This window comes from Sus scrofa, chromosome 13 (genome assembly GCF_000003025.6).
Source record: "Sus scrofa isolate TJ Tabasco breed Duroc chromosome 13, Sscrofa11.1, whole genome shotgun sequence".
Taxonomy (NCBI): Eukaryota; Metazoa; Chordata; class Mammalia; order Artiodactyla; family Suidae; genus Sus; species Sus scrofa.
Window position 1 is genome coordinate 202,780,257 of NC_010455.5, and position 19,152 is coordinate 202,799,408.

General features: G+C 40.2%; 1 protein-coding gene across 2 annotated transcripts in view; it reads right to left on the reverse strand.

Annotated features, from left to right (window-relative positions):
* The window catches only part of BRWD1 (bromodomain and WD repeat domain containing 1), a 120,506-nt gene that overhangs the window by 4,217 nt on the left and 97,137 nt on the right, over nt 1–19,152 (reverse strand). For both annotated transcript variants that reach the window (XM_021070988.1, XM_021070989.1), the window contains 4 exons: nt 16,361–16,587; nt 13,968–14,135; nt 10,810–11,712; nt 8,653–9,576 (listed from right to left, as the gene is read on the reverse strand). In XM_021070988.1, coding sequence (XP_020926647.1) covers nt 8,653–9,576; nt 10,810–11,712; nt 13,968–14,135; nt 16,361–16,587 — 2,222 coding nt within the window. The remainder of the gene's footprint in view (nt 1–8,652; nt 9,577–10,809; nt 11,713–13,967; nt 14,136–16,360; nt 16,588–19,152) is intronic.

Here is a 19,152-nt window from a genome sequence, read left to right on the forward strand (position 1 = left end):
GATCAGGCTAAAGATTCTAAAACAAACGAATGCTAAGCATGTCTAGTTGCTGTAAGAAGCTGAGCGCAGGGTTCAGTGAGAACCCGTTTTAGAAACGGAACCTAGTCTAAGGGGCAAGGAAAGCTTCTTTGAGGAAGTGTAATTGTATCTGCCAGAAACTATGACTGGATCCGCCAGCCAAAAAGCAGGACAAAAAGCACTGTCCAGGGCAAGTCCTTGTGGACAGAGGCGACTCTGAAGAGCCACGTGGGGCTGGGCCTGAGTCTAGATGGGCCCAGACCATTTTTATTTTTGCCAACATCTCAAAACCAGATTCTCAAACTTCCGATACAAGACGAATTAGCACTATTCCAGGGCAGAGCTATGTATTGATAAAAGAGCATCTGAAGTTCATTCTCTCTTGAATGCTGGGCCTCCTCGCTCTCTGGCAATCTCGTCTTGCTGCAGGAAAGAACCAACGTATCTAGGGCTGTCTTAAAGGCCCCCAAGCCTTGCTGGAGGGTGAGCTGGTAGGACCCTGCCTCAGGTTTCCAGACATCCAGCAGTTGCTAAGGAGAGGCTGCAGACACTAACGTGACCACACTTGGCACCTGAAGGATCACTCACACCCACCCCTTTTCACTGTCGCTGGAAAGTTAAGGTTCCGTCAGCTGCCGACACTGGCTCTGTAGCACGGACACTACAGTCGACCAGCCTTCTTAGGTTTTCCTTTTACGAGGGGAGATGTCTATCCTTCTGTCACCAAGGGCAAATGAATAAGGGCGAAAAAGGCTTCTGTGGGTTGACAAGGTCATTAACAACAGAGCAAGGATTATGAGGAAATTCTTCCACCCTCCAAAGGAAAACCCTTCGGATTCTACCTGAAGCCTATGAAACTCATTTCAAAGATGCACCTGTGCTCTCCCCGAGACCATGTTAAGTTCTCCCAAAATAAACCAGGAACTGAATCCAAGTCACGGAGCACTGCAAAAATGGCATTTGCAGTGTGCCCCCACGCCCACCCCTCGGCCCCGGCTCTGCAGAGAAACTGACAAGCAAACGGAGTGGCTTAGTGTTTTTGCCGCTTCAAAGAACGTTTTCTCGGGAATCTTAAAATTATAAAATTTACTGTCCCTGCAAACCCACGCTAGATTCAAAGTGAATCTTTAGCTCATTAAATCAATGTTAAGCAAATGCTAGAATATACTACAATGTATAAGCATACTTCTTGAAAAATACATTTAGGGTGAGATGTGTACTTCATGGGAGGAGGAGGATATGCTGTAATCGGTCAACTGCATCCCTTTGCATGGTGAAGATAATAAAAATAGATAACTGGTTCATTTCCAACAACATAGCCAGTTGAATGGTATAGATAAGATCCCATTACACCCAAAACTTCTGTGGGACAAAATGATTTAAGTTGCAGCAGCATCTAATTTCTTTTTAATGTAGTGATGAAAGTACCTATACTGACAACTTAGGAACCTAGTAAATACTAACTCTAAGACATCTGTAATCCAAAGTAAGGAAGAAGATTCTACAGAAGAAAATACATAACTGGGCTTTTAAAATTACTTTAAGAAAATCTGAACTATGTCCAGAGGGGAGAGAATACAGGAATAAGTTATATTGTATACAGCAACTCCAACCTGATCAAGCTTTCTCTCTAAAGACTTAGACCATAAAATGGGAATTTTATAAAGATAAAAAAACCATCTGAGGAAAACAAAAATGAGAGGTGTGGGGAATTAAAAAAACATAATACATACACGTAAGTCAGTGTTCATTTTATGACTGAGAACCTGGTAAATTATAAAGTGCTTTTATTCTCCTTGAGGAAACTACAGTTTTTAGAAATCTGTACAGGATAACTCAGGGTAAGAGAGAAGTCCAATTTATATGTGAAGGTACAAGCTTCAACATTTTGGAAGATACTACTCTAACCACACATGTGTGAAGTGTCATTTAATTGTCCTACTGTCCCAGGTGGTTTGGGGTTGGAACCATCTGAGTGCCTGAGGCACTGCTGCTTTTTTTTTTTTTCTGTCAATGACTCATTTGAGTCCGGTGAGAACGTCCTGAGTGCAAGTTTACATCTTTAGTAGTTCCCACAGTTGTCTACCGAGACGACCACTTTAAACTCTAACTCTCGGAGCACTACGTATTCTAACACGGTAAACAGAAATGTGGGCACAGACATTATGGTGTTGGTTCAAGGCAACAATCTCTGGTTTCTATAATTAAGGATTATTCTGTCCAATTATGATACTTCATGATACAAACTTGTATTCCTAAATCCAAAGTAAACTTCACATCAGTGCTATAGAAGCATAAACAATTTTTATCTGATCAGCATCTTAATTTAGAAACAAACTTGAGAATGGAAAAAGATAGGTCTGAATCAAAATGAAAATAATGTATTAGTCTATTTCACATACTTTTTATGACAGACATTATTGGTCGCTGTGGTTGGTGGATAAATCACATCCCTAAAAGGGGAAACATTTCAGTTGCAAATCATAATTTCGCTCCTCCAAGCCTCTTGTCAGAGCAGGCTTGAGATGTCCTCTCTTCATTGTCTGCTTTTTACTGACAGGCAATGAAATGACCAAAACTCAGGAAGTAGCATTTATCACGGAAATTACCCACAGCAAGTTTCCAAAAGACGCCATCCACTGAAAGTCTATTTAGAGAAGGGCTGTACAATAAGTGGTGTTTCCTGTTAACTCAGTGGGTTTAACATTTCTCTAGGGGGAGCTGGCAACACTGAGAAGTCAGCATCTACTGTATGACAGTATCAGGTCAAGAGACCATCAGAAATAATTCTGTAATCTAGTTCTGCCCTAGTTTGGTCACTTCTACGGCTGAGCAGATGAACTTGTCTTCAAGACACTGAATGATGGGTACCACAGAACCTTGCTTTGCTTTGCATCTGTAGTTAATCTAGCTCCCTACAGAGTTTTCTCTCATCCTGAGAAAAGTTAATTGGTAACAGTCATTCTTAATGATTCTCACATGAGTTGTTGATGGCTACTGCAACTTTTTTCTTAAAAATCTGATAAAGGAGTTCTCTGGTGGCTCAGCGGGTTAAGGATTCATCAGCATTGTCACTGCTAAGGCTTGGTACGTTGTTGCTGTGGTACAGGTTCCCCGATCCCTGGCCTGGGAACTTACCCATACCATGGGCATGGCCAAAAAAAATAAAATCTTATAAAAACTATATGAGGTATGAATTCAGGGATCTGCTTAATGGTTTTTTTAAAGAAGTACGTCAGATCATTTAGACTAAGGCAAGCAGGATAAGAAGATACCAGAAGTAAATACTGGGTTTTCAATCTACTTTATTAGTTCACGAAGGAAAAGCAGCAGGGCCACAGCCAGCCCCGGGCAGCCCCCTTTCAAGCCCATCTGCCCCCCCCCAGCTTCCCCTGGCTCATACTACAAGTCATAGCCCTGCATTCTGCCTGCCTGAAAAGAAATCCTAATGTTAAGGCTGGGAGCTGCTTAAAGACAAGAGGTGAAGATGAGCTGCAAGGGAAACCGATTAGACGTCACAGACCCCACAGAATTAACAAGCTCAAAGGGCCTGTAGTAGTCCGAAAAAAAAAAGGCTTCTGTTTGTAATTACGATGACAATATTAAATTCATTATACTCTACTACTTCAAGTTAGCTGTCTAAAAAACAGACTCCTAGTTGACAGTGCTAAGGCCCACACATAGTAATTAATTTAGAAAGTTAAAGTGGAGAGCTCACATGGGAGTGAAAAATTAATGATTTGCCTTTTTGACAAGCCCCAGTAAAACAGAATTTTACAAATGAACTGAATGTATCCATACAATCCAAGGCCTAAGTGTGGATCAACACTCAGAAAATCAACTTCAACCTATTAAAAATCATAAAGATTTCATTAGCATTTAACTGATCAAAAAAGGTAATAATTTCTAAATAATTTCCCTTGTGGAACCAACGGGAGTTAGGGCCGGCTGCTGTGGTCCACAAAGTCCACAGCACCTCATTTCAACTGTCAGAACGCCTTGTTCTCTTTACAGGCCAAATTGCCATTAGAGGGTTTAATAAATGATAAAACTTACCTTAAAATTAACTTAAACACTACTGACAGTATGCTGCTGCACTGACAATTCAATTCAGTGGAACTATGAGTCTTGACAGTTAACATGCTGCCCAAGAGCCTGCAGACCTGCAGGACCCCAAAGTTGTGGGGACCGCACCCCACTTCTCTCCACCACATCCAGAAAAGCAATCTTTGAGGAGATGCCAATTAAAAGTCTTTATATTTCTCTCCCAAATTAACAATATATTAGGAAGCACCTTGGCAGGGTATGAGTAACTGGTAAAAATTTCTCTGAACCTTGAGAATTCCTATGAATCCTTAGGCAACATCTCTTTTTAAAACAACTATAAAAACTTTCCTTAAAATGTGAGAAAAGAAAAAAAAAAAGTGAGAAAAGACAACACAGCCCTCACCATTGTACCCTTTACAGTTCAACCCTTTCCATTAAATTCACAATTGGAGCTACAAGTAGAATTAACATTTACTAATCTAGTTGGACGAGGTTTCTCCACAATTCTCCAGTTTCTCCCCAGCTTTGACAAACTCTATGTTCCCAAATACTGGAATAAGAGACAGTCTTATTCTGTTAGGTTGCAAAAGTTCATAGGGTTTCTACTTTATTATCCCCTGATACCCAGAGCAGAAGTTGAGAGAGAGAACTTAATTAACAGATGGAAAGTTTTTCTACAAATGAAGGTGTTTTGTTACACTCCATCATACTAATTAAACTATAATTTCCATACAATGTATGAATGAAAGGATTTGGTGACAACTACAAGATACCTAACAAAGCAAATATATCAACTGAATATCAATGAACAGAATGGAGATGACATTTGAGCTTTAAAAAGGCAAGGTAAAAAGACCTTTTCTCAAGCCACTTAAATACTACTCATAAATTGAATATGACTGAATAGGATGGAAACCCCAATATACTGGAACCTTGAACAATGTTCTTGCAATCTACCGAATATACAAACCTCTCATTTTTTTTCAGATGACACAATCAAATCCAATTTGTTCTGACAGAAGAGATTAATAAAATCCTTTCATTTTAGTTTTCAATGCCATACAGTGAAGTTAATAAATACTGTTCTGATTATTCCAAAGAAAATAATGCTTGAAGAGGGACAGGGAACAAAGTGTGGACTCAATGTTATTCTAAATAAGAACCCTTACTTAAGAGGTCATCAACCAATGGAGTGTGAAGGATCTAGTGACATGTCTTATTCTTATTTTTGGACCGCAGTACCTTCAGACAGCATTTCTACTGGTTTGTCTTTTTCCATTTGCACTTGTAGGCTGTGAAGTGCCTTTTCCTAAAACATAAATTCCCTCCCCGCATTCTCTTATTTATAAAACTAATTTCTTTTTTAGGTACAACTCTTAACTATCTAGAAGGAACGTTTGTGCTGTAACTTAGAAGCTGTGAGTAAATGCTTTATCGTTCTTTCAAAGGATTACTAAATTGACAGAAGGTTTAATCAAATTGTCCCCTAAAATAAAGGGAGAATGATTACCCTAGGAATTATCTGAATATGGGATAAACTTTTCCTTTTATTTATAAGTTACTATACATTGTCGGTAACCCTTTTTAAATAAGCAGGACGTGAAAAAAAAAGTTTTTTAAACCTCACTTTTTTTTTAATGTTTGAAATATTTTCTGTTAATATGCTTGGTAAAATTATTCTTTCAAAGGAATCAAAAATCAAATCTAAATACACCTCAAACCATTTTTTTTTAAACCATAAATGAATGAAATCATAGGACTCTGGACATAAACAACCACAGTAGTCTTTTTTTTTTTTTCTTTTTCATATACATCATTAAGTTACTTCAAGTGCAATGGAAAGCTATAGCACTTACTTCTGGATCAGTTCACAATCAATTTTTAACTTTTTATCTTTTCTCATGAGAAAAATACAAACTGATCCCAAACATATTAAAGTACATCTGTGCATTAAATCCCTGCTCATTTCGCATAAACAGAAATAGAAAAAAGTCAACCGTGTTCTAGTGCTCAATGTAAACATTTTGAAGTATTAATTATTTATTGGTTTTTCTTAAAGATACTTAGGAGTGTGTGTCACATATTCAAAATTAACCTTAGGAATAGCACCATGACCAAAAAAACCCATAAAAATGATTCTCTCTATAATCCCTTGGTTTTAACTTCAGAACTCAAGAAGCTACCATTGCCAATCATGCTTTCATGCTTCAAAGTCATCAGGCCAATTCTCCTCTTTTTTCAGATGAAACCAAAATACTGTTTCTACACACAAGAATCTCACCATTTGGGACAAAATGAAATGTTAGGAATTGGTTGACCAGCCAATCAATTCAGTTAATTCAGTCCAAAAAATAAGAATAGTTCTACTGATGAAGCCTAAATGGTCAAAGTATCATTTTACCAAAAGAACTGATGTATTTATGAATACATTCCATATTTATTTATGGATTTTTTTGGTACCTTTTTGCGGATGATGGTAAACATGGAGTTATAACCCTGAGAATAGATATAAACGGAGACGCTTAAGAAGAGCTAAAATAAATTAATGGATATGACACCTATCACCATTTCTTAAAATTAGAGAAATAAAGAGCATTCCATTAATTTTTTTCTGATCAACAGTCAAGGACAATTATCCTGACTCAATCTGTCAACAATACAGTTAATATGCGCTTGGAGAAGAAAAGCATCATAGTTTTGTAAGTGGTGACAGCTCTCTAGGTAACCAAGGAAAGGCAGCTAGACCACCTATATCAGCTGGTAATGCCTAAGGCCACCCTTCCCCTTACACTAGAGTAACAAGAGAAAAATACCTTCTACCATGTCAAGTGGAATTGATACCTAAAAAGCAACAGCACTTAAGAACATTCTAACACTGATACCAGAGTCTGATGCTCTTCCATATTTGCCACCGTAGGGATACACAGGAGACAGGGTTAATTTCTTTTGAAACCAAAGTTAGGGCCAATAAATAACAAAGGGTGGGAGTACTGTAACATACCCCTTAGCTACAAAGTATGTAAACCACTTGAGTCAAGTCTGTCTTCAGGCACAAACAAGCTAGGAATGGCCACTTACACTGTTTGGAGTAGCACAACCTATGAAGTAAAAATATTTGGCTCGAAAATAAGTGTACTATGGGATTGGATGATGTGGTAAAAGTTTTGCTTTAAATGGATCCCAGAATTATTTTCCCACATGACAGTTTCTTAGATTTAAAGGAGAGGTCGCTAATAAAGACACTTGGCTGCACCAGCAAAGAGTGCTTGAGATTGCACATGGCAGCAGTGAACTAAAAGGGATGGAGAATGACATTTAACTCTTTTCCTATGTAAATGAGGTCAGCAATTGCACTCTTAACAAAGCTCAACTCTACAATTTCAAGAGATGGGGGAAAACTACATATAATTTAAATACTCTTTTAGCCCTGTACACTCTATTAAAGAACACACTTTACCTAAATCTAAGGCACACGAACTCCTCTATTTCACAGAGTAAAACTATGGAAGACCAAGATTTTGGTTAAATCCCGTACATGGAAACCAGGAGATCTTGGAAAGACAAATTATATATAGCATTTTGTTAGTGCACAATTTAAAAGAAAATGCTAGCACTATGGTCTGGCCTTAGAGGTTTAAAACATACAATCAAAACATTAAAAAAATAATTTACCAGCACTTTATAAATTCAAGTTTATAAAATAAAATGGATGGTATTTTCCTTAAAAATAAAGAAAAAGAGAAAGACCCAACAGGATTTGGAAAGAAAACTGAAAATCTTTTCGATGAAAACGACCAAATCTGGTATAAGGCATTCTACTCAAGTAGCCAGGGAAAGAAAAAAGTGGTAGGTACCTTGCCTACTAATCATGGTTACACCTCCCATGATTGTTACGTCAGTATGCACATAATGTTTATGAAGAATCTGTAAACATAGGTCACATGAAATTTATAGTACAATAGGACTGGGATTAGAGACTACCACCTCTTGACGAATTCAGAAAACAGCTGTGCGACACTTGCTACCGTGAAAGTAATGCTCATTGGTTTTGATAACCAGGATGTCTAGTGTTTAACATATTTCAGACTCTTGCTATTTGTAGTTAAATACTGTCAAAGTAGGTCTGCCCCCAAAATGAAGCATATTTTGGCACCTGTGCTGAATGCTGCTACAAAGGCAGGCAAGTGCAAATAAAAATAACAGTCATGATTTAGTCACATTCATAACTTTTCATAGAAAAATATAAATATATTCCCTGAATTGTAGGACAAAAAATAATTTCAACAGCCAACTTTCACTACAAATTCCAGTCCATTCCCTCTTTAAATGAACTGGTTTTCCCTCAAGGTCATAAGGTGCAATCCTCAAAATCTAACACATTTTCTAAGCTTCTCTCATCATCCCCATCATGGTATCTCACGGTCCTTCTACCCTGATTTCTCGTCTTTATATCGGAAGGTCGAAGAACTCGTTTAGATTTTGCATAGTCCAAATCCTCCCAGTCATTATCATCCACATTTAACCTAGGACGTTTGCTTTGTCTCTGTGGTCTCACAGTTTTAGATACGTTAGCTATAAAAGTTTTACCTTTTCTAACTACTTTTGCTTTTCCTTTCGTCTTCCTCTTTTTGGTTTTTGTATCACCAGGACAGTCAGCATCCGATTCGGTTGCAGATCCCAAATCTGAGTCAGATTTGGGACTAGCGTCAGGGCCACACTTTGAACTCCCTGTTTTTTCTGACCTTTTCGTATTTCCCAATTCAGGATGCAGTCTCTTCCTTTTCACGTCTGTCTCGGCCGCTTCCTGCGAGTCCCGCAAGACTTTCGTCTTGCTGAAAGGAGCCTTGCCATAGGTCCTGAGTCTTCGGCCATTCCACCTGCGCAGCCCGTAATTCAGCTCCTCTTCAAAGTTATTCTCTGCAGCAGCTTTCTGCACCAAAGGAGACTCAGAAGAACATTTCCTACCAGTCTCCGCCCCCGGAATATGGCTTTGTGAATCTTCCTCTGAAGACCCAATCAAGGACTTCTTCGTTTTAGAAGGTGCAACACTTCTTTTGAGGCTACTGGTGTGCCTGCTCTTGCGCCCCGAATTCGGCACACCTTCCGAGTCTGAGTCTCCGTCTGAAGACTGAGGAAGACCCTTTGTACTCCCTTCGGAGTCGGCCTCAGGAGGCCTCCCTTCACAGGCATACTGTCCGCTTGGCACTTCACAGTTGGCATCTCCCTCCGAATCACTCACCATCTTCTTAGCTGTGGTACCTGCCAACGGGAGGGGCCTTCTCCTCCCACTTCTCCTCCTGGTACACACATTTCCTAAAGGGACATCTTCCACGTCGCTCATTAGCTTAATCTTACTGGCAGCGGTGGCTGCACATCTTCGAGGAACTCTCAGGAGACCCGTTTTGGCTTTTGATGATTTCTTAACCACCTTTGAATTGCTGTCTGAGTCACTGGAACAGACCCTTTTTCTGGAAACTTTTCTGCTTTGTCCATGGTCTTGTGATGTAGAATCTACAAATTAAGAGTACTCTTTTAATCTTTAACAGAAGAGTAAGTCTACAGGAATTAAACGTGCAACATTTTAAACAACTTTAAGTCCAGGACTCCTTCTAACTTACTTGGAAGGAGAATGCAGTGACTGGATTGGCCTTTTAATACTTTAAAACAGGGTCATTTTCAGCCTTAGCACCGTTCACAAGTATAACATACGCCCATCAGTAACACTATGCCTTTCTTTCTAACTATATACACAAAACATTTGGCACGAAAATATTTTATTTCTATGAAAACAGACTAAAGTCTCTTTGCCAATGCCCCAAGGTCTGCAAACTAATCACTCTCAGCTTCCCCGAAACTTCTTAGCTTCACAAGTTCCATCACACACTACTTTTATTTTTCAGTGTTGTTGGGTTTTTTCTTTTTTTTTTTTTTTTTTGGTCTTTTTGCCTTTTCTAGGGCCAATCCCGCAGCATATGGAGGTTCCCAGGCTAGGGGTTGAATCCGAGCTGTAGCGGCCGGCCTACGCCAGAGCCATAGCAACGCCAGATCCTTAAGCCACTGAACAAGGCCAGGGATCGAACCGGCAACCTCATGGTTCCTAGTCGGATTCGTTAACCACTGCGCCACGACAGGAACTCCATCACACACTGCTTTTAATCTTAGCTTTTGACGCCACAGGATCTTTCCTATCTTCCCATCTCCACTTACCAGGGCAGTCTTAATTTGGCAAGTTATTTCAGTTCTCCATGCTCCAGTTATTATGAGTAAAACGGACAGTAATAATAATACACAATAGTAGTGCTTATAAAAGATAGGAAGACTAAACTGGTTAATAAATATAAAGGATTTAGAAAAACATCCTGATGAGAAACAGCTCGGTAACTGTTCTGTTAGCTGGTCTTATTATTACCCGTCACATTCCTTTCAACCATCCTTTTCTTTCTTCTTCCCAAACTATCATCACCACAGCTTACACATGTGCTCGCCTCTGCTTTTCTTCAAGCCACAGTCAATACAATATCCCCACTACCAATACAAGAAATAAAAAGAGCTGCCAGATACTATGTGAGCAAAACTAAAGTACTCAACAAGCAGGACATATGCACAGAAGACACTAATGGAGGTACACAGAGTGGAGAGAAAACAGGGGGCAAAGCAAAGTTTTATGGGGAAAAAAATAATGTATGCTACAAAGAAAGGACAGCGAGAAAAAGCAGTGAAGCAAGGTTAAATGTTTTGAATTACCTTTCATAAGATTGTTTGGTTGTTCTTTTGTTTTTTTCTCATCATCTGAATCCACATCAGTTTCAGAAACATGATCTGAGAAACACCGGGATCCAGCAATAGGTTCACATGTCAAATCCCTTGAATTTGGAGTTATTTCCATTGTACGACCTCTCTCGGCTTCGCCGTCTCGTTCTTCAGATTCGGAGTCCTCTGAATCACTGAAGACCTTTGCTTTTTTAAGGAAAGCAGCGTTCTTTTGGCCTGTGGTGTGTTTCCTACCACCACACCTTCTTGCCCGAGAATCTGCTTCCTCTTCTTCCTCTGAGACGCTTTCTACCTTAAGTTTCTGCCCAGACGTTGACGGGCCAGCAGTTCTGTTGTGTCCATCATCTGAATCATGACTGTTAGAGTCCTCCTCGGAAGACTCTATTTTAAGAAATTTTGTTTTAGAAGCTGCTGGAGTATGGGACTTGTAACCATTAGCGTGCCAATTTTTCCGGGCTACCCGCAAATCACTTTCTGACTCCGAATCTCCATTTCCAGTGTTCTGGGCAGCATGAGAATTGGACAATGGTGATGGCTGATGGTGATCTTTCAGCTCCTCTTCTTCAAGTTCTGACTTTAAGCTATGATCGTCCTCAGAATTATGTAATAGCTTTTTTCTCGCAACTGCAGAAGCATTGCGGTGAGGCAGCTTACGCCCAGAGCAGATACTTTCGGAGCTAGAGTTCTCCTCTACATCACTCATTAGCTTTATCTTACTGGCGGCCACCGCAGCACACTTTCGTAGCACTTTCCGGTTATTTCCAGCTCTGGCTTTTAGACTTTCATCAGTCTCCAAAGAATTGTTATCAGAATCACTTAAATAGACTCTCTTCCGAGTGGCTTTTCTGCCACATCCGTTTTCTAAAGAAACTGGACCTAGAAATAAAGTAATAATAAGATTAGAAAGGTCTTCCTTATTTCAACATTTTAAAATGACTATTATTTTAGTACTGCTCTTTATTTTTTAATGCCAGAACAAGCTACCTCCCTAAATTTAAAAAGTATAATAGATCGGAGTTCCCATAGTGGCTCAATGGTTAACGAATCCGACTAGGAACCATGAGGTTGCAGGTTCGATCCCTGGCCTTGTTCAGTGGGTTAAGGATCCGGCGTTGCTGTGAGCTGTGGTGTAGGTTGCAGACATGGCTCGGATCCCGTGTTGCTGTGGCTCTGGCGTAGACCAGTGGCTACAGCTCCGATGTGACCCCTAGCCTGGGAACCTCCATATGCCACGGGATCAGCCCTAGAAAAGGCAAAAAGACCCCCCCCCCAAAAAAAAGAAAAAAAAAAGGTGTTGGGAAACTAGGCAGGCATACAAAAAAGAAACTACACTGTTATCTTACACCATACAAAAAAATTTAATTCAGAGTGGATTAAATATATAAGACCTGAAGCCATAAAATCAGAAGAAAATAAAGGCAGAAAGATCCTTGACATTGGTCTTCGCAATGAATTTTTAGATCTGCCTCCAAAAGCAAGAGCGACAAGAGCAAAAATAAGTAAGTGGGACCCCATCAAACTAAAAAGCTTCTACATGGCAAAAGAAACGATCAAAAATGAAATGGCAATCTACTGAATGGGAGAGTATTTGCAAATTATATATCTGATCAGGGATTATTACCCAGAATGTAGAGAGGACTCAAACAACTCAACATCAAAAAGACAAACAATCCAATTAAAAAATGGGCAGAGGATGTGAACAGGCATTTTCCCAAAGAAGACATACATACAGATGGCCATCAGACACGTGGCAAGATACTCAACATCACTGATCATCAGGGAATGCAAATCAAAACCACAATGAGATATCTCCTCACAGCTGTAAGAATACCCATTAGCAGAAAGGTAAGAAATAAGGAGTGCTGGCGAGGACGTGAAGGAAAAGGAACCCCTTGCGCACTGCTGATGGGAACGTAAACTGGTACGGCCGTCGTGGAAAACAGTACGGAGGGTCCTCAAAAAATCCAAAGCACCATGTGGGTGGGGTTTGATCTCCGGCCTGGGAGCTTCCATAGGCCACAGTGCAGCCAAAATAAAAATAAAAAGTATCATATGACCTAACAGTTCTATTTCTGGCTATTTACCCAAGGAAAACAAAAACATGAATTTGAAAAGATGCTGTTCACTTCAGCATTATTCACAATAGCCAAGAAATGGAAACGGCCTAAGCGTTCACTGACGGATGAATGGATAAAGAAGACGTGGGGTCGGGTGGGGTGGGGTGTGTGTGAGACAGAACATTATTCAGCTATAAAAAAGAATGGAATCTTGACATCTGTGGCAACATAGATGGACTCTGAGGGCATTATGCCAAGTGAAGTAAGTAAGAGAACGACAATCCTGTGTGACCTTACTTATATGCGGAATCTCAAAAAAAATAATAAACAAGCTCACAGATACAGAGGAAAGACTGGTGGTTGCCAGAGGGGAAGACAGATAGGCAGCGAGTGAAATGGGTGAATGGAGTCAAAATGTTACAAACTTTCAGTTATAAAATAAATAAGTCACGGAGCTATAATGTATAGCATGGCAAGTACAATTAATAATACTGTCTGCATATGTGAAAGTTGCTAAGTCTTCATCACAAGAAAAAAAACTGTAATTATGCAGAGTGATGCACAGTAACTAACCTACTGTGGCAATCATTTTGTAATGTACACAAATGTCAAATCACTGTGTAATATACTATTATATGTCAAATACACCGAAAAAAAAAACACAAAAAAACCCAAAAAGGCTAAAGGACATGTAATCATATGCAGATGCACTAACTCAATAAGCCATCCAGGGAGTCCCTACGGTGGCTCAGCGGTAACGAACCCAACTAGTATGAGGACATGGGTTCGATCGTTGGCCTTGCTGAGTGGATTAATGATTGAGCGTTGTAGTGAGCTGCGGTGTAGATCACAGATGTAGCTCAGATCCCGTGCTTCTGTGGCTGTGGTGTAGGCTGGCAGCTACATACAGCTCCGATTTGACCCCTAGTCTGGGAACTTACATATGCCCCAGGTGGGGCCCTAAAAAGACAACAACAGCAAAAAAGAAAAAAAACAAAAAACAAAAAACAATTATTTAGCTTTTGGGTCCTCTTGATACACATTCCTCCGAAATGCCACAGAGACTCTTCTCACCAGTTTTTCTTTGCGCAGCTCTGGTTCTGGTCACCCTGAGATGACTGCTCCTGGTTACCCCGCTACGTAAGGAGGATTCACGAGCTCCTGAACTCTCTCTGCTTTCCTCTGAACTGTGTGAAGCTGAAGACGACGAAGAGGTACCTGAGGAATCTTCCATTTCACTGTCTAAGGAAAACAAAGCATCAGCAGTTTATTACATACACCCCCTATCCTTACACGTATAAGCAGTTACTTTATAACCACCGATTCTGAAAATACTTAGGAGAATACATTTTAAAAAACTATTTCAAAGAGTAGCTGGTAACATTTTGGTATTAAAAGGTACATAATCAGGAGTTCCTGTAGTTGCTGGGTGGAAATGAACCCAACTAGTATCCATAAGGAGGACGAAGGTTTGATCCCTGGCCTCACTCAGTGGGTTAAGGACCCAGCATTGCCGTGAGCTGTGGTGTAAGGTCGCAGATGCGGCTTGGATCTGGTGTTGCTGTGGCTGTGGTGTAGGACAGCAGCTGCAGCTCCAATTTGATCTCTAGCCTGGGATCTTCCATATGCCATGGGTACAGCCCTAAAAAGACAAAAATAAGATAAAAGGTACACCATCAGCATTTGAAATCAAGACTGTTCTCTTATTTTTAATACTGGTTTGGATTCAGAAAATACAGTTTATGTATTTTATAAACAACTTTCATTAAAAATACTATTTACTTACCTCTGTTAAGAGCTAGATATTCCATATAGAAAAGGCAGTCGTTTCATGTCCAGTATTTCAGAAGACCCTGAGGCTTCTTCCCAGTAGCCCTTCCTAACAGCCTAGCTGTACAAGACATGCTCTCAAGCTCAAGAAAGAGCACCTCAACATGACACACACACACACACACACACACACACACAGTAGAAAAGATGTGAGGAATACCCCCGACTATTCTACTTAATGAGTGCATGCCCAAGTGGGAACACACGGCAGGAAACCAAATTTCCTGTTCCTGGGGGTTCCCGTTAATGGCTCCGCCAGAGTGTCCGTGAGGATGCAGGCTCAGACCCTGGCCTCGCTCAGTGGATTAAGAATCTGGCGTTACTGTGTAGGTCGCAGACACAGCTCAGATCCCTCGTTGCGGTGGTGTAAGCCAGCAGCTGCAGCTCTGATTCGACCCGTAGTCTGGGAGCTATCATATGCTACAGGTGCGGCCCCCAAAAGCAAAACCAAAATAACTTCCTCTTCCTTCATCCAGATTCAGTTCTCCACGCCTGACAAAGAATCAAAATGTCACCAAAATAAGTGGGAACATATTGTTAAAAGACAAAATTCTGCTCTGTAACACAACCCAACTCTGTGTCAAACAAGAAAGCGGCCGTGTTAGAGGGGCACCAGCCACCAAACTGTGTTTCTTCCTCTGCACCTTCTCTGCATTTGCCCGCCCTGACTGCTCTTACTGTCTTCCACCTCCTATCACTGGGTCCACTCTTCTCCTTCCCTGCATACCACAGCCAAACTGATTCATCTTCCTAAAACACAATTCATTATGTGATTCCCTCACAAGGGGCCCTATTAAGTAATGCAAACTCTCCTACAAGGCTTGCCAGTCTCTAAAATGTGGCTGCATTCTACCTGTTTGACCCTATCATTCGAATTCACAACACTCATTACACTATCGCAAGTCACCAAAATCACTCGGAGCTATACGGAAGTACACACACACCACGGCCTCATCCACACAATGCTAGTAACAAAGGGTCAGCGTCCGCTGCAATTATACCACCAAATGGTAATAAAATAGACAGTTTAGAATTTACAAGGTCATCAGCTTTAAACTCACTGATTACCAAATCCTTTTTTTAATGTAAGGTAAATTTTAAATGTCAAATTTTACATATAAAGTGATATTTTTGTTACATTATTTAAAACCTGAAGGAACAATTTTTTTTTTTGGGAGGGGGCCACACCTGCGGCATATGGAGGTTCCCAGGCTAGAGTCCAAATTGGAGCTAGAGATGCCAACCTATGCCACAGCCACAGCAACACCAGATCCGAGCCACGTCTGCAACCTACACCACAGCTCACAGTAATGCTGGATCCTTAACCCACTGAGCGAGGCCAGAGATAGAACCCTCAACCTCATGGTTCCTAGTTGGTATCGTTTCCACTGGGCCGCAACTGGAACTCCTGAAGGAACAAATTTACTTAAAATAAATGTGCCACACCATTTATAAAGAACAACATTTATCAAACATAATCTAATTACTCCACATTTATTACTTAGGTCTTTCCTGTTAAATTGTAAATCCCTTGAATGTCAAGGCTATGTCTTATTCTTTCCTCTAAGCTCATAATAACTAGCAATGTTACACACTTGCGTGCTCAACAGATGAATCTATAATATGCCATTTCTCACCAGATACTGTAGAACCATTTTTTAGAGTGACAGGTTTCTTTCTTCTCATTCTTTCTGATGAAGCTGCTGAATCTGAAGAGTCACCAGAAGTAACACCTGAAGAGACACTAGCACCTGTCTTGCCACCTGCAGAATAAGCCGCCCTCCTTGAGGCAGACGGGGTAGGAGAGTCTGCTAACTCAGGGAGTCCTTTTGCCTGAGAGTCTAACCGCCTCTGCTTGGTATTTCTGGCCAAAGACAGGAAAAATAAAACAATTATTTTATAAAACAGAGAATGCCTCACTACCATTTACTAAAAGACCTTATTCGAGCATGGCTGTTCTCTAACTCTAAATGTGACATCATTTTGTTCCGAACCTGAGCAATGAACACATGGTCCAAGTAACAGAGTCAGCAAAAGTCATACTGAATACCTTAGGTTCTGTGGATTAAATGTTAAGGGGCGCCAACAATCACCTAAGACAGGCATGCACTCATTCATATTAGAATCGGAGTCTCAATACGATACAATCTTCCCTCTAGGCTACTATTTTTATGTTCCTGAAGACAGTATACAATTAGAAGGAGAAAGCAACAAAACCTGAAAAGAACAGAGAGGCAAAAAAGAGACCAGAACAATCTAGCTTCTTCCTCAGACCAATCTGCTTACATCTAAGTGCCAGTTCACACCACGTCTGGCCCCTGAGCCACAGATTATAGTGAAAAGAGTAGAAGTTTAACACCAGATAATCTTTGGGTTTAAATTACAGATCTGGGTAATATTCCTGTTTTTAAAGATAATTCCATTTTCCCTTAAAACAAAAAGACAAAGGAGGGGCGTTCCTATTGTGGCTCAGCAGTAACGAACCTGACCAGTATCCATGAGGACGTGGGTTCAATCCCTGGCATCGCTCAGTGGGTTAAGGATCCGGTGGTGCCATGAGCTGCAGTGTAGGTCACAGACACAGCTTGGATCTGGTTTTGCTGTGGCTGTGGTGTAGGCCGGTGGCCACAGCTCCAATTTGACCCCTAGCCTGGGAACTTCCATATGCCCCAAGTACAAGCCCTAAAAAAACAAAAGAAACAAGCAAACAAAAAAAGATACAGGAACTTTTAGGAGCATCTAAGGCATCTGAGCTTAAGAATAACCACAATTAATTATACTTAAATTAGGTAAGATAACCACAATTCTTTTAGTTATTTATCATAATCAAGAAAATTCAAGCTTCCAAATGTAATTAGACCATTTTTAAAGACAAACAGGGAGTTCCCGTCGTGGCACAGTGGAAATGAATCTGACTGGGAACCCTGAGGCTGTGGGTTCAATCCCTGGCCTTGCTCAGTGGGTTAAGGATCCAGCATTACTGTGAGCTGTGGTGTAGGTTGCAGACAAGGCTTGGATCTGGCGTTGCTATGGCTCTGGCCTAGGCTGCCGGCTATAGCTCCAATTAGACCCTTAGCCTGGGAACCTCCATATGCCGCAGGTGCAGCCCTGAAAAAAAAAAAGACCAAAACAAAACTAAACTAAAGACAAATAGTCCTCCAGTCTCCATGTGTGAAATCCAATCTGACAGTTACAAACATGGGGAATAAATAACTGGAAAATGTGACATCTTGGTTTCCTCCCGTTATTAAAAAAAAGAAAAATTTTAAAAAAGAAAATGCAAGCTTGTTGTGTCAAACATTTAACTTGCATTAACAGCAACTAGAAGGTAATTTTAAAAAAGAAATAATTACATGCTTATATTTATAATAAACTTGATTTGTAACAGTAGAGAAGATGGTAATATCTCAAAAGCAAACTTTCCTTTTTTTAATCCTTTTATGAAAAAAAAAATGAAGAAAGCCTCAGAGACCTTTAGGAGCTCATTAAACATACCAACATATGTGTAACAGGAGCTCCAAAGGAGAGGAAAGGCACAGAACAAACTATTTGAAGAAATAATGGCTGAAACTACCCAATTTGATGGAAAACATTACACATCCACAAAGAATGAAAAACTCAAAGAAACCCACACCTGTAGTCAGTTGCAAGATAAAGACAAAAATACAATCTTGCGAACAGCAAGAGAAAACTACATATGAGTAAGGGAGGGAACCTCAGTGAGATGAATAGCTGACTTCTCACCAGAAACAGTGGAGGTCAGCAGGGAATAAGCCGGCACATTCAAAGTGCTAAAAGAAAAGCACTGCCAACGAAGAGTCTGTATCCGGCAAAACTACTCTTAAATAATACAAGTAAAACTAAGGCTTCCCAGATGAACAAAGACTAAGAGACCTCACCACAGAGGGTGCTTAAGAGAAATACTAAAAGGACTTCAGACTGAAAAGAGAGGACACCAGGGGTAGCTCAAATGCACAGAAAGAAATAAAGACCACTGGGAAAGGTAATTACATAGTAGGTAAATACAAGTAACAGCATAAACCATCTGCTTATTCTTTTCCTAACTGATATAAAAGACAACTGCACGAATCATAAAGATGTAGCCTGCAGGGCAGTAATAAGACAAATTTAAGGAAGGGAAGGGAGCTAAGCTAAAACAACACTCTTCCACCTACGGGAATTCAACAGCATTAACCTGAAGCAGACTGTTCTGAATTGAGATGCAGTGTCACCCCAACAACAACCATGAGAAAATCCATCAAGGATGTAGTGAACCCTCAACATGTACATGGAAACAAACTATAAACACTGAACAGCGCGAGTTTCACATTTCAACACTTTAAAATAGCTATAAATCGGATGTTAATGTAAGCTACAGAGTCAAAAATGAAAGAATACAAATATTAAATTACTGATAAAGAGAATACAT